Source organism: Lissotriton vulgaris, chromosome 7 (genome assembly GCF_964263255.1).
Source record: "Lissotriton vulgaris chromosome 7, aLisVul1.2, whole genome shotgun sequence".
Classification (NCBI taxonomy): Eukaryota; Metazoa; Chordata; class Amphibia; order Caudata; family Salamandridae; genus Lissotriton; species Lissotriton vulgaris.
In genome coordinates, this window is record NC_141695.1 from 133,179,904 (window position 1) to 133,201,714 (window position 21,811).

At 44.5% G+C, this 21,811-nt stretch overlaps 1 protein-coding gene across 1 annotated transcript in view; it reads right to left on the reverse strand.

Moving 5' to 3' along the window:
• The window catches only part of LOC147701001 (phospholipase A2 inhibitor gamma subunit B-like), a 121,366-nt gene that overhangs the window by 30,746 nt on the left and 68,809 nt on the right, over positions 1–21,811 (reverse strand). Inside the window, exons 2-3 of the mRNA XM_086929823.1 lie at positions 4,427–4,549; positions 1,933–2,079 (exon numbers count right to left, since the gene is read on the reverse strand). Of these exons, the coding sequence (XP_086785949.1) occupies positions 1,933–2,079; positions 4,427–4,549 (270 nt within the window). The remainder of the gene's footprint in view (positions 1–1,932; positions 2,080–4,426; positions 4,550–21,811) is intronic.

Sequence of the window (21,811 nt, forward strand, 5' to 3'; positions counted from 1 at the left end):
ATGCAAGGTATTTAAAAATGTGGGACATGTAGAAAATGAATGTCACCATATACCTATGTTGACAAGTCCCCATAGGCTATTTTCACGGTGGCAGACCTTTGCTTTTTTAGCAGAAAACCAGAGTAAAATGAAAATATTAATATTGCTATCTCTGGTTTTTGACAGGCTAGAAAAACAATTACATCTCTATGTTAATAGTTTGTAAGATCAAATTCAATGGTGAAGTCTGATTTTAATAAGTATTACAGAAAAGTAACTTTTATCGGTTTACCGTCATTTTTCCTAAAGCTCCTGGAGGCTAATTTGCATTATATTTCAAACAGCCGCCCAGCCTTTACGTAGCCTTTAAGGAGTTGTGCAATTCCTTCCAGAAGAAATACAACAGACCGCTTTGATGGACATGTGTGTCCTGAATAGGCAGGAGTGACTCCTCTAAGCACAGGTTAGTTTAGTGACAATGAAGACTAGCTATGATAAGAAAAGATATTGCTTACTGAGTTGCTCAGTCCCCCACCCTAAATAATAATCCACATTCTTACACCTGTCTTTGTTAAAATATCTATGATTCATTTATATATAATTAATATAAATGTTCGGGGAGTTGCACTATAATTTATTTCAGTTTTTGTCCTGATTGGAAAATCATCCTGCAACACAGAATTGGTTAAATCAGTTGCAGTAGGAATGATATCTGTGTCTTACACAAATGCACCTGTCTGACATGGCCTCAGTTGCAATGGGCCTCATTTGTTCCAGTTTCTGGGGTCACTTATTAGGAGAATTTACCACTGTTGTAACAATATTTGTTCTGGTATGCCTGATGTTGGTGAGAAGGTTGTTGTTGTAGAGTTATGGGAGAAAGTCGAAATATGTTTCTTGCCACTTTTTCACACTGCTTAGTTCCTGTTAGTGGGAACTGGTGTAACTGTTTTGAATGTAAAAAATCATTTGTCTAAAACCTTATAAAGGTATTCTTTTTGGATGTGCAGAGAGCCTTTCCAAGCTCACCTTGGGAGGTTAATTTAAGCTGGATTGTGCTCCCTCTTTAGACTCTGTATTTTGTGATTTGAAACATACTGAGTTTGGTGACTGCTTCAGTATTCTTAGTTTTGAACTGTGATTAACTGATATTATTATTTCATTTAGGTATGATGAAAAATCTGAAAATAGACCTTTAGGCCTGACCTTTCCCAGTCTGTTGTCCTTGTCCTGGCTTCTATCTGATTAAACTCAACTGCTATTTAGAGTGCTTTAAAGAGAGACATGTCCAGCACAGAGCACATAATCCTACTGAGATTAGCACCGCTCCTGGGGCCTCATTTATGAAAAGTGACGCATCGCTGCGTGAAAACAGCGATGCGTCACTTTTCATTGCGCCCTCCTTGCGACACCAATGATGCCTCATATTTAAACTATGACGCATCATGTCGCAAGGAGTTACAGATACGTCATTCACAGAAGGCATTTAGTAGTCTTAAATTAGGATTTTGTCTTAAGTTAGGATTTTGTCTTAAGTTAGGATTTTGGCCTAAATTAGGATTTTGTCTTAAGTTAGGATTTTGTACTAAATTAGGATTTTGTCTTAAATTAGGATTTTGTCTTAAGTTAAACTTAAGACAAACTTAAGATAAACTTAAGTTTAATTTAAGACAAAATCCTAACTTAAGACAAAATCCTAATTTAGGACAAAATCCTATTTTAAGGCAAAATCCTAACTTAAGACTACTTAATGCCTTCTGTGAATACCAAAAGTAGTAAGTTTAGGATTTTGTCGTAAATTAGTTCTGTGAATCAGGCCCCCCATTGAGAGGGATGAGATGTTCATCGGTACTGACAGCACAAGAGGTGTCACCTGCAGCCTCAAGGCACATACAAGGCAATATATTCCTACCTGTTCCAGCATACGACATGCATGCATAATGACTCACGTACATATTGGCTGCAGGGGAGTGCAGTTATCAGTCGCGCAGCAGGTTGAGCTGATTTTGACAGACATTTCGGGGTTACTCAGACTGGCCACCTGGTTGCACTCACGGGAGGCTCCACACGTTCGTAAAAATAAAGTAACCTGTGCGGCACCTAGAGGAGAAACAGTTACAGCAATAAAGTATGTTTCATAAATAATTCAGTAAAAGGGAGCTTTAGCGTGACGTAAAATTGTTATCTATCTTTCTCTATGTAAGACACATTAAAATGCACCAGAGGTGGTTTCCATTAAGATGGCCTGCCCTCTACTCCCACTGTTCTCTTGTAGTCAGAGAAGTGGCCCCTCTCAGGCTAGACCTTGTCTGGGTCATAACTGCGACTGTGTACATGCGTAAAAGTCACTGGGAGCTAACACTACTCTATTTCCTTGAAAGAGACCTGACCTGCTCCTCCACTTCTATGACGTGTCTCCTCCTTGAATCACAGAACGCAGCAAACTCTAAAGGGATGAGGCAATAACTTGTGGCTATTGACACCATGGGTACCATTCACAGGCCAAGGTATTGGGGAAGTAGACAGTATCGGCACCAGGCACAAGCCACGGTCTGGGACTATTGACAGCATGGGCACCAGACAAAGGCCAAGGTCTTGGGGATTTGGCAGCTTGGGCACCAGGCACCAGCCAAGGTCTTGGGGCTATTGACAGCATGGTTACCAGGCCCAGGCCAAGGCTTTTGGACTACTGACATCATGGGTACCAGGTACAGCCATGGTCTTGGGGCTATTGACAGCATAGGTACCAGGCAAAGGCCATGGTCTTGGGGCTACTAACAGTATGGGACCCAGGCACAGGCCAAGGTCCTGAGGCTATTGACAGTATGGACACCAGGCACAGGTCAAGGGCTTGGGACTTTTGACAGTATGGGCACCAGGCACAGGCCAAAGGATTAGGGCCATTGACAGCATGGGTACCACACACAGGCCAAGGTTTTGGGGCTATTGACAGTATGGGCACCAGGCAAAGGCCAAGGGCTTGGGGCAGTTCATTATGGGCACCAGGCACAGGCCAAGGGCTTGGGGCTATTGACAGCATTGGTACCACACACAGGCCACGGTCTTGGGGCTATATACAGTATGGGCACCAGGCACATGCCAAGGTCTTGGGGCTATTGACAGTATGGGTACCAGGCACAGGCCAAGGTCTTGGGGATATTGACAGCATGGGTACCAGGCACAGGCCAAGGTCTTGAGACAAGGCCTGTGCCCATTAATCATGAATGTATTAGTGGAAGGACATAGGCTACCACACCACAGCCCCCCTCTTCAAAGGTCATATGATATCTGATCACATCGTCCCGATCCTGATGGAACACCAGTCGCCGCTCTTTCCGAATAACACCATTTTTAAAACACGCTGTATCATCAACAAAGCCATCAGGGCTAGGACTCTTGTCTATGAATCAAAGCCCGAGCTGACCCTAATAGACCTGAAGAGCAGAATTGATAAAAAGCACTTTGCAGCTTTGGCTTTGAAGCCAACTCTGGACACCCTGGATGGAGATAGAAGAGGGGATAGAGGAACAGGCATTTACTTCAGTCGACCAATGCGAGGCCGCAGGGCGCGACAGAACAATGGATCCTGCTGCTACCTAGCCATTCGGTATCACCTAGGAGTCCTTCCTAGAGTCTTGTCTCGCAGAAGAGGAGCCTTTCTGTTTCAGAATGGTGCCAGATTCACTTTAGGAGGGTTCAAGAAAGGAGGTCTGCTTACTGTCAATCTAGCTATCCCTGAGTGTATATTATCTTTATTCAATCCGACTTCCTCTACTTAATTCACTCTTTCTAGCTACTTCCCAAGAATCAAGATTATCAAAATTCACTGGTTGTTTCTTTTATGTGCCCTAGAAGTCCCCTTTTTAAGGTGATATAGAATCAGCTTCTCGGATAATGATGGGACGATTTTCTGAGCAAATTCCTCTAAGAACTTGTGCTACAGAATTAGCCCCTTTCATGAACCACTTAATCAGCTTTAGAGTTCTGCAAACTAATCCCTTAACTATGTCTGTGATCTCCTAACTTTATAACATGGTCACCTGTGGCTTGGTCCTCCTCCAAAGGGTTAAATGTGCTCTACCTGAAGATTAAAGAAACTGTTCCTGTTAGATCACACTTATCTCACTAAAACCTAGCAGCACTTCTATGTTAGATGTCTGCAGACCCTAGCCTCTTTTAAAGTATTGCCCTCCAGTGCCAACATATAGAGCGCTTTGAGGAGATTTGGGAGGGGCATCCTGAAAGTAGGAAAGGAAGAAAGCTTGTAGGGTCTGGCCTCCATGCTGAGAGGTGCAGGGGCTTGTGCAATGCCATTTCATCTTTGAAAGATCCTTCTTAAAGAGTTTCGAAGGACTGCAGTGCAATCAAAGAGAAGTGGCTACTTAGAGAGGGGGGATGTTTACTAGCCAAGCAGGTTACTCTATGGGCACCTTTGACTTTAACTTACCAGTTATGATGGTCTCGGTGAGTGTAGAAATGCATTGATCACCTGCAGAGGGGCAGGGCAGTGTAGGGCCTGTACAAGAAGAACTGGTGCCGCCGAAGCACTGCTGACAGGACAAGGCATTTCCTAGAAAAACAAGGAAAACTATGAACATTTCCTATGTTCCGTGATAGGATAAGGTCTCACAATCTTTTTGTCTTTATCTTATGTTCTGATCATATATTTCACATTCTGAAGTTGCCACCAGGGCTGATGAATGGTGGGTCGCACCTCTGACATTGTCTGATAGTGTAGGCATTGGTGGTGATATTGGACAGAATTATTAAGCAAAACAAGCAGCCTGGAGATGCTCAGCCAGGGAAAGCTTGGTGTGTAATTTTAACGGTCTAGACTATTTGTTCATAGGGTGGATTAATTGTTATACCCTCAGTGCAATGAAGTATCCCTGAACAGAAGGGTGGAGGACACAAAAGTATGTCTCAAAGGCTTCTTCCGCCCAATGCTTTCCTTCTACAACCACCGTAAAAGGATCCCACCACCTTTCAAGGATAAAACTAAGAAACAAATTGAGGAAAAACATCAAATCTTCCACATATCGAAACACTCATACAGCCACCCCTATTGAACAATCCATTTATTTTTTTTAAACATGTTTTATTAGTTTCAAATCAGCCAGTTACAAAATACAATGTCATCCACAATCTTCACGCATCAAATCTTCCTGTAATCCCTCCCCAGCACATCACGGTTGAGCCGACAAGTGATATAATAATAATAATAATAATAATAAGATATTTGTAAAGCGCATGGCTGCACAAAACTGTGTATCCCCGCGCTTACTACTAACAAAAAACTTTCAGAGGGGAAGAGGCGGAAAGGAAATCATAACATGAATTTATTGCGGGAAGAGGTGAGTTTTCAATTTAGCTCTAAATAGCGTTTCCGAGGGTTCCATCCGCAGATGCACAGGGAGGGCATTCCAATGTTTCACTGCTACATGAGTTCTACATAATAAAGACCTGGTGATGCTCATATTACCATATAACATTTCTCAATTATGTGTGTCTTAACCACCCTATTTATACTACTCCCAACCCCATCCCCAGGCCCACCCTAGCCCTCCCCACCAGTGTGTATTACATTAAGCACTTAATTCAAATCTCACTTTGTGATTTAACTGCAATCCAGCGTTTCCCACAATGTACCTGTAAGGGGACTTTCTCATACATAATAGTCTCTACCTATTCTTCGTCTGCCTATGGAACAATCTATGCATATGGCAGAGGTGGTCTTCTCTTCTTGTCCACAGATCTTTCCAGAAAAAAATAATTCTGTATCCAAAAAATGGCATTACAACATCAGAAAACTGGTGCTCACTCACCAAATACCCATCTTGGCAACCACATGCTTTGTTATGATGGCCAATGAATGTAAGCTTTTGAACAATCCCTGAGTAAAGCCGTGGCCTGTGTAAGGGTACCATCCCGGAAATAGTGATTGACAGCAAATCAGAACTTCTACATAAAGTTGACATTTACCTAGCCATCAATACAAGACAGTGGTTGACATAAAGTTCCAACTTGCTGAACCATGTGAGCTACCTGAGAGTCTTCCAGGGCCCCTCAACTCCACTCCTAAACATTTGTTATGTCCCTCCTTACATCATCTTAGCCCCCATGCTAGTCTGAGCTTCTCAATGATACCTCTTGATTCCACAAACCAGAGACTTCATCAACACTTTTTCGCAGCCCAGAGAGAGTGCCTAAGTATATCAAAATCAACAAATGTACAGCTTAGTATTAACCCCCTTCTTCTCAAAACTCCCCTCTCATGAAATAAAAAGCACAATTATTTGTGCTTGCATTCACTTTGAAGCCTCTTTTGGTCTAAAACTGTAGACAATTATAAGTGTTGGGGCTACGCTGAATATTTATTTTTGGTTAATTTGCATGTCTCACAAGATCTTTTTGTAAGATTTGAATGATTTGGAGGGTGCTGCATATCAAATTCAATGCATCGTGAGTGGACACAAACTTATCTTGCAGATGCACTTGGTTTATCAGGGGTCTCAAACCATTCTCACATATTCCAGAGGTGTCTGGGTCGTTTCCTTTGTTGATTGTTCTAGGCTACAGGGGGAGGGTAAAGAAGGCACACACTTGGATATTTGTTAGGCTGAACCGATAGTTCCGAAATATTTTTCATACACAAAAAGCTCAAATTTCAATTGTTGTATTTCTTTTTTTTTAATTAAGAATATAAATGTGCTATGCTAGTTGAAAATGTTGCATTTAGTAATCCAATTCCATTCTTTGTTAATTTTTGAAACTCAAGATGAGGTCCACATAAAAATTTCAAAAAAATCACAAGATAAGATAGCATTTTATATTATACAATATAAACCTTTACCATAAAATATTGTTGGTATAAATGACAAAGGACGAATACTACATTTTAGAGGGATACAAATTCAATAATAATACATGAATATACATTTTTGTACAGTTAAAGTCACAATCATAAGAACATAAGAAGATATACATTGAAGGAGAGAAAATAAAAAGCATATATAATTATAACAGAAACTTCCTTTGACATAGCAGCAATAATTGAGTGCAACATTTAGCAAATAGTTTACAAATATTAAACAAGCAACATTAAAGAAGAAGAGGACAGGTATCACAATGGAATTGGATTTTAAAATACACCTAAAATCCCTTTACCGCAGAAAATAAATAGAATTAATGATGTATACAGTTTAATAGAAATAAAAGTAGAAGGAGACTGACAGAGATCAAATTGGTCAAGCCAGCAAATAAAAAACGTCATTCAATCTATCTGCAACAGCTGTGTGCAAAGTTCTATAAATGATTTAGGGATACTAACATTTAGTATACCTAAATTTACAGTATTATAATGATGCTGATGCTCCGACTTTACTTACATTCTTAAGGTAAAATAACAAACAAACTAAAACGGATTTAAAAACACCTTCAAAAGCTTGAAGATTTTTAAACAAACTAATTCATTCTTTAGGAAAAGGAGAAACTCACGAGCTGTAGCTACAGTCTTAATATTATTCTAAACAGAGGACGTAACAGACTTAGACGATGAGGTAGTAGGGCTGCACAAACAAACAGAATGTGACCAATGTTCTGGGTGCCCAGATTACCCAGGGTACAGCATCTCCCTGTGCTCGGGATTGGGGAGGATCAACTTGCCGTTAAGTCATTTAAAGGTAAAAGGTTCATAAAAAAAAATCACCAAATGGAGAACCCCGTCCTCTAGATTCCAGGATAAATGTTTCTGAGCAGCACTCGGGTTACAGGAGTGAACTATTGTCTTCGATCTCTCCTTCAGTTGGTAGTACTTGGGAGCTCTTAGGTAACTGATAGCGCAGATAGCGCCTTTCAGGGACGCTTTGAGTCAATGGGCGAAAGAGAGAGTAATAGCTACTCTTGTGTACGAAAGAGCTTCATTGCTGAAGGGAAGTCTCGTGCAAACAAGCATTTGTCAGTCTTTGCACCAAACATATCTCAAATTAGGAAGCCCCTTATAGTATTCGAGTCACTATTCTTTTGCACATATCCCCACCGGATTACTCTAGCTAAGCCTTGTACAAATGAACTTATCAAACCAAGTTCCAGATGAATGGCTGGAGTCAGACCAGAGTATAAAGTTGTTTAGTTGACGTAAACACAGGCCCTCTATTTCATCAAGGAAGCGCCATTCTTCTATATGAATGGATTCAATAGAATACAGGAGTGTTGCCGGGACCTTTGCTTTGAAGAGAGATAACATATGCAAAAAATGCCAATAAAATCTGCATAAATCCTTAGTGTATGATGTTGCTTTACTAGGGCATTGAACAATGTGGAATTTGTTTTTAGTGTTGCCAGCTATCATTTTACCCAAATAAAGATAGGTCTCAACAGACTGGAGTTTCTCAGAGTCTATGCTCCAGATAAAGTTGCAGGCTTTCCTATTCTTTCTGTTGTTTTAGAATCAATGGTTACTTTTTGAGACGTTTTTCTTCAAGTATTGAGATATCATATATTTGTAGAGCCCTCGGTTTCTTACTCAACCCTATGGGTTTCAGATCCATAATTATAATAACTTCCGTGGCCTGCACCCACCAGAGCGCGCCCCTCAGGTACACAACAGCGTGCCTCCTCAATTACAGGGACAGAGACACTCCACTTAGACAGGCGCATGAGAAAGGTCCCCTCCGCCACCAGGGTGCTACCATCTCTATCTTCCCCGGAGGCAAGGAGGAAATACAACAACGTCAAAAATACACTATGTGGAATGGACATCAAATACGCAATGCTCTACCCGGAACGCCTGCCTGTGGAACATGAAGGCCGCTCCAAAATTCTGGACACAGGCAGATGCCGAGGCCTTCTGTAAACGCTTTGTACTGTATCGCCCTCCACAGTTCATCACTGGAGAAGTGTGGCTCACTGGTTAGAGGAGGCAGACCTGGAAGCAGAGGTCAGCCCGGGACCAGGGTTCAGTTCCTGGCTCGGCGGGGTCTTGAGTCCCAAAATGTCCATGGAATTGACAATTCTCGCTCTGGTGCCTACTCGATTCATGGGTTCACACTCTGCGACTCTGGGCAATAGCTTGCTTAATCTCCACAACGGCCCCTCACGGCGGGATGCCTGGCTTTCACCTTGCGGATACCCTGCTGGGGTTATCTCACAGGGGAATACCAGGACGGGTTCCCTAAGCAAGCGCATAGAAACCAGTGGTGATTTGCGCTATATAAATTCCTGTACATTTACATTTACATCACTGGCTTCACAGATCCAGATAGTGCACGGTGCTCACCTCCTACCACACAGGATGTCTCGACATGAGGTGGAATCCCGCTCATGTGCCATCCCCCATCGGCCCAGGCCACGACGTTCACTCCTGAAGGGCGGGACTAGGGGCTCCAATCAGGGCGCACATTCCAGACATCAATGATGCAGCTGGACCATACACTCTCATTTATCCTGTACTTTACGAGCTGCCCTGACCGATGCCCCTTTGGCGGATGCCAATTTTTCAATTTTGGGAACATATTTGTTTCTGTTTCTCTGTTATGTTAGAATGTATGGGATTCACTGGAATCAGTTATACCCAGTGTGGGAGGAGGAGGAGGTATTTGGAAATTGTTATTTTTGTAATTGAAATTTCGGTCAGTACTTCCTTGATAATATTGTCCATGCTTCTAATCACACCGCCCGCACAGTACCTACCTTAGGTCACACAACACTCGAAGCTGCAAACCACCCATGACATGTCGAAGACAACAGACTTATCCCTCATGTCTGGGAACATCCATGGCATTAACAACCCGCAGAAAGGGAAACACGTGTTTGCCTATTTAAACAGGCATAACGTGAAGATTGCCTGACTCCAGGAGACTCACCTGGCCACGCGCACCAAGCACCTTTTTGCCAGGCAGTGGGTATGCATGATACTTCTCCTGCTTCAACTCCTATTCCCGGGGCACTAGTATATTGGTTCATTCCAGTGGCTCAGTGCTCGGACCCAAATGGCTGTTATCGATATGTACAGTGAAAACTGGCAGACCATATTTCCTTATAGTCAATATCGACGCCTCCAACACTGACGAGCCGGAGTTCTTTTGGGAAATGCACACTCAATTGGATAACACAGACACTGATCATTTAATATTAGGTGGTGAGTTCAACATGCCATAATTCCCTCCCTCTCTCCCTCAAACATAATGAGAATCTGATGACATTCAGGAAAGATCTTAAAACATGGCTCTTTTCCCATTAAGTACCCGTATTATCCATTACCCAGGAATTATCACTTCAGCGCCAGGACGCCGACTGGTAACAGCGCGCTTTATAAGTGTTAAAAATAAATAAATAAATAAACAACCAGCGTACAACCTGCCAGTAAGGTCCATGCCAGAGAAGCACTTCGACAACTCACTCCTATTCCCTGCTAGACGCCTGGTGCATGCATCCACCACACTCCCCAGGACACACGTTATACTCCTCCCCGCTTGCCATCTGGACTAGGCTGGATCACTGCTTTGTTTCTGCAACTGTACATCAATGGCTAGACAGCATAACCGTTCTCCAGCGGACATTGTCTGACCACAGCCCTGTTCAACTCCAGTTAAAAATCCTTTACGAATGCACTGAAAATTATAGCTGGAGTTTCAGAGGGGATGTCCTGCTGGGCCCGGTGTTCCATAATGACTTACTGAACTCCATCACAGAGTATTTCAAACAAAACACTGGCACAGCCTCAACGCAGGCAGACCTATTGGAAGCCTTTAAGGAATGTATCCGCAGAGTGTGCATTTCAAAACACACAGGTATACTACATGATATCCGCTCCCAACTGCAAAAAAACGAGCACGCCATACTTGAACTAGACCGGACTGCTGCAGGGGAGGGCCTAAACTTGACACACAAGCGAACACCCTCTGAAATCTGGCAGAAAGGGAAGTCAAATGCACAAACAAGTACTCCCAGGCAGGCACGCAGATACGGGGAGGTGGAACAACTTGGCCGCACACTGGCTCGCGTGTTTTGCCCAAACAGGCAACAAAACTACATTGCCGGGCTTTGCTCAGACTCTGGAGACATTATCACTGGCAGCAAAAATGTTCTGCATGAATTTAAGCATTATTATCAACACTTATACTCCTCTAACGCGGCATGCACCTCCTCGGAGATCCCTCCCTACCTGGAGAAATACCCCTGGTATGCCTGGCCAACAGGCAACATGAGTTTCTCAGCAAACCTATAACATTAGAAGAGGTCTCGCTGACCATTACAGCTATGGATGGAACCAAGGCACCCGGCTTGGACGGTCTAAATAGGACCTTCTATAAAACTTTCAAACACCAGCTTGCCCCTCAACTCCTCTCTTTATATAATGAGTCCCTAAATACCAGGAACTACCTCCCACGCTGCGAGATGCGGTGCTCACCATATTGCTAAAGCCGGGAACGGACCCCAATAAATGTACGTCGTAAGTTCAAGTTCAAGTTCAAGAATTTATGTAGCGCACTTCTCACCCAGAGGGTCTCAAGGCGCTTGGGGATGGAGGTCATTATTTATCGAATAGCCAGGTTTTAAGTTCTTTTCTGAAGGAGATGTGGTTCTGTGTAAGGCGGAGGTGGGTGGGGAGTGAGTTCCAGGTCTTGGCCGCCAAGTAGGAGAAGGATCTACCTCCCATGGTGGATCTTTGGATACGCGGAACTGCGGCGAGGCCTTGATTGGAGGATCTTAGTTGGCGGTGGGTGTGTAGAAGGATAGTCGAGTGTTGAGGCATTCGGGCCCTAGTTTGTAGAGGGCCTTGTGTGCGTGGGTGAGGAGACGGAATGTTATTCTCTTGTTGACGGGGAGCCAGTGGAGGTCTTTCAGGTGGCCGGTAATGTGATTTTGGCGAGGGATGTCCAAAATGAGTCTTGCTGATGCGTTTTGGATGCGTTGGAGTTTTTTCTGTAATTTGGCTGTAATTCTGGCGTAGAGGGTGTTTCCGTAGACCAGTTGTCTCGTGACTAGTGCATGGGTGACAGTCTTTCTTGTCTCGGAGGGGATCCAACGGAAGATTTTTTTGAGCATATGAAGTACGTTGAAGCAGGAGGATGAGACGGCGTTGACTTGTCTGGTCATCGAGAGTGAGGAATCTAGGATGAAGCTCAGGTTGCGTGCGTGATCTGTGGGTATGGGTGCTGTGCCCAGAGCCGAAGGCCACCATGAGTCATCCCAGGCAGAGGGAGATGATCCTAGGATGAGCACCTCCGTTTTGTCTGAGTTAAGTTTTAGGCGGCTGTTTTTCATCCATTCGGCTACTTCTTTCATGCCTTCGTGAAGATTGGTTTTGGCGGAGTTAGGGTCTTTGGTGAGGGAAAGGATCAGCTGGGTGTCATCAGCGTAGGAGATGATGTTAAGGTTGTGTTGATGCGTGATGGATGCGGGTGGACTCATGTAATTGTTGAAGAGGGTGGGACTGAGTGTTGATCCTTGAGGTACACCGCAAATGACTTCGGAAGCCTCTGATTTGAATGGGGGAAGTCGTACTCTCTGAGTTCTTCCGGCGAGGATCGAGACGATCCAGTCCAACGCTTTTCCTTGTATTCCGATGTTGTTGAGGCGTTGTATGAGGGTGCTATGACAGACTGTGTCGAAGGCGGCGTAGTGAGGTTCCGTGACGGTTCCGTGACGACTTGAACCCGTGTTTTCAAGTTTGTCGGAAATACATAAAAATGGTATCAGTGAACCGCAAATGATCCATTTAGTATATCCTAGTGGTTCCGCTACGCTACGAGCAAGAGCACTCCTTCCACTGACACATTTCTGATATACACACGGCATCCATCTTAGATCGTGGCCGCCATTTTGTGTTTCCTTGCCCTCACATATGCAATAGCCTCTGATCATTTCATTTACTCCACTTTGATTAAGGACACGTAGCCTTAGCCGGAGATTCACCTCTTACATGACACGTGCACCTTAAACCAGATCACGCTGTAGCTGCATGACTCGACAAAGGCTGCCTCCTCTGCCCAAGGCCAGTCTTGCCAAACTGGTCTTCGTGTCCATTGTACCTGATCATGATTAGGCGGCCGAAGCCGGTAGCCTTGCCCATTTACGACCTACAAACATCCCTTATCCCACTTTTCTATCTTCCACACCTGGCTCTGTTTCTTTCTTTCTGAATCTTTATTAGGGGGAGGTAACGAACTTTACGATGAGGCGGTCCGGGTCCTGAATGCAATATTGACAGGGGATTGTGATGAACTAGTGGGAACCCCTCTTCGTAGATGTTTGGTATCAGATTTTATCGACGGTTCCTGTGTAACGCCAAATATTTATTGTTTAGAGACACAAAAGGTTTGGGAATGTACCGACATGTGAAATATTTGCCTAGAGCACAATTTTTGGTATATAAGGAGCAACCCACTTTGTACAAATCGAACAGGCTCCTAGTTTCTGCCCGTGCGTAGATTCTGTGACTTCTGTGTCCCTGCAGTAATAAACCTTTGGTCTTTGACGCCACCATCGAGAAGCCCGTGTTTCTGTTCATTTGTGCACCAAGGCAGGTGGAACTCCGGGGTCTTTGGGTGTTGTACCCTGACACCTCTGGACGGAACCAAAAAAGTCCAGAACTCCAATTGGCGCCCAACGTGGGGCGACGTCATTCGGTACCGGTCCAAAAGCCTGAAGAGTTCGAGAAGCTTCGTGTGAAGATTCCTGAGGGAGGCGCCCCACTTCATCGATCCCGGCATATCGCAAAAGTGGCCCTGAAGTTCTCTTCCACGAGGGTTCCCGTTCAGGACGGCTGCAGTGGGCCGTTGCCTTGACCGTCGCCCTGTCTTGGACCCGAAGTGGTGCAGTCCTTAGTACGGCGAAACGTGACGGGTTTCTCCTTGGTGACGTCTTCAGTGCCTCAGTTAAGTATTTAGTGATAGCTAGCTGGTTACTTTTGTGAGGATTGTTAAAAATCCTTGATCGGTTCTTGGTTTAGTTTGGTTTTGTTAGATTATCATTGGTTGATCTAATTACGATAATCTATTTGGTTTAGTTTTGGGTATCGATACATCAGTTCGTTTTGGTAGGCCTGAGTTCTTGGTTCGAGTGCACATATTTGTTCCGTGTTTTGTTTGTTTTGTGTTCCGGACTGAAAATGGTAAGTCGGAAAATGTTGTCTTGTTTTAGTTGCAACAGTGACTCGCGATTGGAGGACTCTTGTCTGGTTCCTCCGATTGGGACTCCCCTATATGATTTATATTGTAAGTATGGCGTGGGTCCTATAAATTATAATGAGATATGGGTCCGCTATTGTAAGAAGGATGGTGTCCTTAGTTGGCCACTGCATGGTAGTTTTGAACAAGAGATTCTCGACAATTTAGAAGCGAAATTGTTTAGGAAGAAAGCCCGGCCGGCAATGTTTGACTCTTTTCGTTATTGGCGGAAAGAATCCAAACAGAGAGAAATGAAAAGGTTGAAGAAAGAGCAAAAAGAACAAGAAGAGTTAACTCTAGAGCAAGCGACTAAACAGTTGCAGGCTAACGAGTGTGAGAAGGTCATAGATGTAGCCATTAGAGAGCATAACTTAGCGATTGACAAGTGCTATCCTGCCTTGCCATCGAAAATGGCTAAGATACTGGAGGATTCCGAAAACGATCCTCTGCTATCTTATCTGTTACGGTCACCTCCACCGTATGCACAAGGTGCTACGGCTCCACTCATCCCGAATGTTCAATTGCCGGTTGCTGGACAACCTGGTGCTCCTGCTCCTGTCCCTCAGAACCAAGTTCCTATACTTCCTGTGGTGAATGTAAATGTTCCTACAGCTCCTCCTCTTCCCGCACTGCCAGCTCCTATACCTACCACTGTACCTACTGGTCCTCAAACTATTTTCCTCAATACTCCTACTGTTTCGTCATCTATTCCTACCTCTACTGCATTCTCTATGTCTGCGAGTGTACTAACTCCACTTTCTGTTCGTCGAAGAATCACTGATTCCGTTACTAATATGCTGTCTCCTATATATAAAACCCTGATTAAGACTCCTACTCCTGACTCTGTACAGAGACGGAGTCAGCTTCCTAGTACTGAGGAACGGGGAGTTTTAGACTCCACGGCTCTCAGATGGATTTCGAAGGGTAGAAGATATAGTACGAGAGATGTGTTAGAGACATTTATGCAATGGGGAGAACCAACGCAACGATACGTCTTTGATGAGATGTGCTCGTTGTTACGTGAAGAGATAGAAGAAGACGATGTCGAATCAGATTTGGAAGATTTAATTAAAGTTCAAAAGGAGTTTGCTGCTGGAATGATAGTGGGTGAGAATATAAAGCAAGCGATGGAACTCATTTTAAGTTTTAGGAGTGATCCATCTCTTCGTTCTCCGAGAGATTTAGAGAAAGGTAAAGTGAAGCCAAGTCGCCAATATCCTATGAGGGAGGTTCCTCCAATTTGGCGCGAAGCAGTACAACGTGATGATAATGCAGGAATTGCAGCTGCTCCAGCACAGTTCCAACGAGTGTGGATACATATTCCATGGAAGCGAGCAGAAGTGTTAGCAGTGAAACAGGCCTTGCCAGATCCACGTAAGAATTTGTTCAGCTCCTGTATTGGGTACACCTGATTACAGCAAGCCATTCACGCTCTACGTTCACGAAAGAGAAGGTTGCGCGTTGAGTGTTCTGACACAGAAGTTTGGTGATAAACAACGCCCTTGTGCGTATTTCTCATCAACATTAGATCCGGTAGCCAGAGCGTTACCTAGTTGTTTGAGGGCTACAGCGGCAGCTGCAGCTTCCATTCGACAATCTGCTGGTTTGGTGATGAACAATATGCTAGTGGTCATGGTTCCTCATGCAGTGGATACACTCATGAACCGAACGAAGACACAACACCTTACTAGTGCGAGATTATCTGGTTACGAGCTGACGTTATTAGCGAGTCATATTCAGATCAAAAGATGCAATGTATTGAATCCAGCAACATTGTTGCCGACTGATCAAGAGTCGAGTGATTCTGAGCCACATGACTGTTATTTCAAAACGGAGGAAGAGACAAAAGGTCGCATCGACTTGAGGGATACTCCCCTATCCGACCCGGATGGTACGCTGTATGTGGACGGGTCATGTTTTAAATTGGAGAATGGTGATGTGACTGCTGCCTACGCGGTAACGACTTTGAAGACGATTGTGGAAACTGCAAGAGTGAGTCAGAATTCTGCCCAAGCTGCAGAATTAATAGCTCTTACGAGAGCGTGTGTTTTAGCTGAGGGAAAGAGAGTGAATGTGTTTACAGATAGTCAGTACGCATTTGGCGTGGCCCATAGTTTTGGCCGGTTGTGGAGAGAAAGGGGTTTCATTACGTCCCATGGGACTAAGATTCAACATGGTCAGCTAGTTAACGACTTGTTGGAATCTCTAACCTTACCGACTGAAGTTGCGATTGTGAAGTGCAGTGCTCATAAAGCGATCACGGATGATGTTGGTCGGGGAAATGCCTTTGCTGATGAAACCGCTAAACAAACAGCTAGAGACATGATGAGTAGAATGTATGTTGCTACGTCTGCAAGATGGATTGCTGAGTCTGGAATGTGTGAGGACACTATGGAAAGTGTGAAAGAGATTCAGAAAGAAGCGACTGAGGAAGAGAAACGTGTATGGAGAGAAAGTACGGGCAAATTGGACTCGAATGGATGTTGGATCGATTTGACAGAACAGCAGCGTTGGATGTTGCCTGATGCGTATGTGCTTGCAGTAGTGACGATGACGCATGGAGTGGCGCACATAAGTTCTAAAGGGATATGTAAAATGTTAGCTCCGGTCTGGAAGAATGAGGGAATCAGTAAGTGTGCAGAGAGAGTGGTGAAAAATTGTATGGTGTGCTTGATGCATAATCCTGGCAAGGGAACTCCAACTCCAGCTGGTCATTTTGCTCCTCCTTCCTGTCCCTTTGAAGTGATTCAGTTAGACTTCATTCACATGGAACGCTGCAACAATTTAAAATACGTCCTGGTGGTAGTTTGTGCTTTTTCCAGGTGGATAGAAGCATACCCACTAAAGGACAACACTGCTCTATCTACTGCCAAAATTCTTCTAAAAGAATTTTTCCCTAGGTACGGAATGCCACGGATTGTATGGTCAGATAACGGAAGTGAGTTTATAGGGAAAGTTATGCAGAGTGTGTGTGCTGGTCTAGGAGTGAAACAAAAATTCCATAGTGCAAACCATCCCCAGTCTGCTGGTTTAGTCGAGGGTTACAATGGCACCCTCAAGCTTAAAATAGCCAAAATACAAGCATCCACAGGTTTGGCTTGGCCAGACGCACTTCCTTTGGCTTTGTTATCAACGAGAGCAACAGTGCATTCTAGAATAGGGCTTTCTCCATATGAGATTGTGTTTGGCCGCCCAGCAAATATCTGGGGTGTGCCAAGGCCTAAAAGGTTTTGCTCCATTGAATATCCTATGTTGATAGACTACCTTTACGACTTGACTGCTAAATTAAGTCTTATTCATCAACAGGTCTTTGATGCTTTGCCAAAACCTCCGGAGAGTCCAGGGCATCAGCTGAAACCCGGCGACCACGTGGTGGTCAGAAATTTTGCGAGGACAAAGAATCTTCAGCCTCGCTACATCGGCCCCTTCCAGGTCCTGCTGGCGACGAGGACAGCTGTACGTGTTGCTGGTCGCAAGCACTGGATCCACGCTTCTCACGTAAAGCGTGTTCCACTGCCGCTGCCCTACGACGACTGGGTGAAGAAGGGAATTGGTGCCTCCGAATCTGAAATAACTCCGAAATTTGTCCCTTTCAGCGATGCCGGTTTGATTACTGACACTTTGAAACTTGACTCCCCTCCTGAAAAGACTGCTTTGAACATTGAACATTTGTCTCCAGCATCAAAAGAAACTTTGCTATCTGCGAACTTAAACTCTGCAACAGCTGCTAGTAATACACTATTTTCCGATCAGACAGTACCAGCGAAGAAAAGATACAACCTTAGAAGCCATAAAAAGGACTAATAAAGCAGGCAACTGCATACTGTGATTTTGATATATTTATATATACTTTGAACTTTTGCCTTCAGCCAGGAAGTTTGCTATTGTTTATTGTTTTTAAAATTGCCTTGCCGTCTGGGTAGCCGTAGGGTCGTGGCTGTGTGCCTAGTTTGAATTTGCAGGGGTCTGACACAAGGTCGATCTTTCTGTTAGTTCTGGGAACTCCCAGGGCTGATAGAGGCATTTTCATCTACGTACACATCATCAGTGGTCGCGAGCGGATTGTAGAAGATGGAGCTTCCTGCGCTGCAACGAAAGAATGTGATTTACGTTCGCAGAAACAGACTTAATAGAATTCTTCACAGCAAATGTTTCTTGATGCAATGTGCCATTACATTTTTGATTGTTTTAGCAACATTGGTGGGTGGAATCGTCTTTAGCATAAATTTGATTTTTGTGCCAGTTTCTACAGTACCTCCCCTTGATCCTGCTATTTCTACTGTTTCCTCTATACACTCTTTTCACTCGTTTCCGGAACATGAGCAAGCCAGACGCTCAGAATTCACCAACAACACTTTTGTACAGCTCTTGCACCAACACCAACTGGTAGTTAACACTACAGACTGCTGGGTATGTGGCTTGATACCTCACACTATGGATAAAGGTATTCCATATCTGGTTTTGCCTTACAGCTATAATGGATCATTTCAGGCTTTCCAAACCATCTTTGCTTATGCTCTCGAAACCTATCCTCCACGTCCACCACGTTCCACTAAATATAACTCTGCTAACAAAGCCTTAGTCCAGGGAATTATTGACATGGTCAAGGACGTCAATAATACTCCATCTTACCCTAGAGACGAATTACGAGTATATTTAAGTTGGAATACTTCAGAGTATCGCCTTAGTTTAGGAGAAAGCAAGCGTAAAAGCTCAACTCCAATCTGGGTCGTACCTCACCGAGGTCAGGTCTGTTTGCAAGGTAATGGGAGAAATCCGAGAGCTCAGCTAGGGAGGAGTGAGTGCGTAGAGACTTATGTGTTTCCGGCTAACTCTTCCCCTGCCTTCCTCACTGCTAGGGGTACCTACTTCATTTGTCGAGACAGAGCTTATACATGGTTGCCTGCCGACTTCTCAGGATCATGTTATATTGCTCGATTGTTACCTCCGACATACACTGCTTCACCGGATTACCACAGAACAAGAGTAGCTAGAGGTGTTTTCAGCAAGGAAGATACCGCTGGTCAGGAAGCTGGAGACTTCTTCAAAGGCTTCCTTCCGTTCTGGGGGCCTATGGCCAATAGTAGAAACATACGTCAGCTAACACGGGTAGTCGAATCTACTATTACCGAAACTGCTGGTGCCCTTAGCAATCTGACAGCTGAGCTTCAGGCGGATAGACTCATGACATTGCAGAACCGTATGGTTCTAGATGTTATACTTGCAGATCGAGGTGGGGTATGCAGAATGATCCAATCGAGCTGCTGTGTCTTTATTCCTAATAATGCTCCAACAGTTTACGAGGCGATCTCTAAGTTGCACAAGATTTCGGACTCAATACATGTAGACAAGGGAAACTGGTCCTTCATGGAGTGGGTTTGGACTCTGATCTCAGTGTGGGGATGGAAGATTCTAATGGTCATTGGTGTCATCTCAGTATTCCTATTCTCATGTTGTCTGATTATCCAGTGTGGTCCTGCTCTGTGTAGTCTTTGTGCTACGACTTGTCTCAGAAAACCACCTGCGTTTGGAGAAAAGACACGAGAAAGGATGATGATACAACAGCATGTCACTGACCTGATGAGCATAGAACTAGATTCAGACATAGATTGAGTAATTGCCTATGTAAGGGCAAAAGGAGGGTCTGAGGTTCCGTGACGGTTCCGTGACGACTTGAACCCGTGTTTTCAAGTTTGTCGGAAATACATAAAAATGGTATCAGTGAACCGCAAATGATCCATTTAGTATATCCTAGTGGTTCCGCTACGCTACGAGCAAGAGCACTCCTTCCACTGACACATTTCTGATATACACACGGCATCCATCTTAGATCGTGGCCGCCATTTTGTGTTTCCTTGCCCTCACATATGCAATAGCCTCTGATCATTTCATTTACTCCACTTTGATTAAGGACACGTAGCCTTAGCCGGAGATTCACCTCTTACATGACACGTGCACCTTAAACCAGATCACGCTGTAGCTGCATGACTCGACAAAGGCTGCCTCCTCTGCCCAAGGCCAGTCTTGCCAAACTGGTCTTCGTGTCCATTGTACCTGATCATGATTAGGCGGCCGAAGCCGGTAGCCTTGCCCATTTACGACCTACAAACATCCCTTATCCCACTTTTCTATCTTCCACACCTGGCTCTGTTTCTTTCTTTCTGAATCTTTATTAGGGGGAGGTAACGAACTTTACGATGAGGCGGTCCGGGTCCTGAATGCAATATTGACAGGGGATTGTGATGAACTAGTGGGAACCCCTCTTCGTAGATGTTTGGTATCAGATTTTATCGACGGTTCCTGTGTAACGCCAAATATTTATTGTTTAGAGACACAAAAGGTTTGGGAATGTACCGACATGTGAAATATTTGCCTAGAGCACAATTTTTGGTATATAAGGAGCAACCCACTTTGTACAAATCGAACAGGCTCCTAGTTTCTGCCCGTGCGTAGATTCTGTGACTTCTGTGTCCCTGCAGTAATAAACCTTTGGTCTTTGACGCCACCATCGAGAAGCCCGTGTTTCTGTTCATTTGTGCACCAAGGCAGGTGGAACTCCGGGGTCTTTGGGTGTTGTACCCTGACACCTCTGGACGGAACCAAAAAAGTCCAGAACTCCAATAGAATTAGGGCCACTGTTTCTCCGTTGTCCAGTAGTGTTCAGATGTCATCTGTGGCTGCAATGAGGGCAGTTTCGGTGCTGTGTTTGGCTCGAAAGCCGTTCTGTGAGGGATCGAGGGAGTTGTTGGATTCGAGGAAGGCGGCGAGTTGGCTATTGACGGCTTTCTTGATGACTTTTGCGGGGAAAGGGAGGAGGGATATTGGGCGGTAGTTTTTGAGTTCAGAGGGGTCTGCTGTGGGTTTCTTCAGGAGGGCGCTGACTTCGGCATGTTTCCAGCTTTCTGGGAAGGTAGCAGAGTTGAAGGAGCAGTTGATAACATCACGGAGATGGGGTGCGATGATGGAGTCTGCTTTGTTGAAGATGTGGTGGGGACATGGGTCGGTTGGCGAGCCAGAGTGGATGGAATTCATTAGGCGGATGGTGTCTTCGGTGGTGATTGGGTTCCAGGCGTTGAGATTGTTAGAGAGCGGTATAGGTTCTGAGGGGGGTGGGGAGGATTGTTCGTTGGGACTGTTTTCGAAGCTGTTATGTATGTCGGCAATTTTGTTGTAGAAGAAGGAGGATAACGAATCGCAGAGGTCTTGGGAGTGAGTGATGTCGTTTGAGACTGCGGTGGGGTTGGTAAATTCTTTGACGATGTTGAATAGTTCCTTGCTGTTATGGGCATTGTTGTCGAGTCGATTCTTGAATGCTGATTTCTTGGTGGATCGAATCAGCTGGTGGTGTTTGCGGGTGGCTGCCTTGAAGGTGGTCATGTTGTCGGTGGTTGGGTTTTTTCTCCATGTTTTCTCGAGAGTACGGCATAGTTTCTTGGATTTCTTAAGGTCATCGTTGAACCAGGGGGCCTTTTTGATGTCTTGTTTGGTGTGATGGTTTTTCAAGGGTGCTAATTCATCAGCGCTGTGAGTGATCCATTGTTTGAATTTGATGGCAGCTTGGTTTGGGTCCGATGAGAGGGCGGGTGGGTTTTGGTTGAGCGATGTGAGGAGTTGGTCGGTGGTGATTTTGTTCCATTTTCTTCGGGAAATAGGTTGTTGGG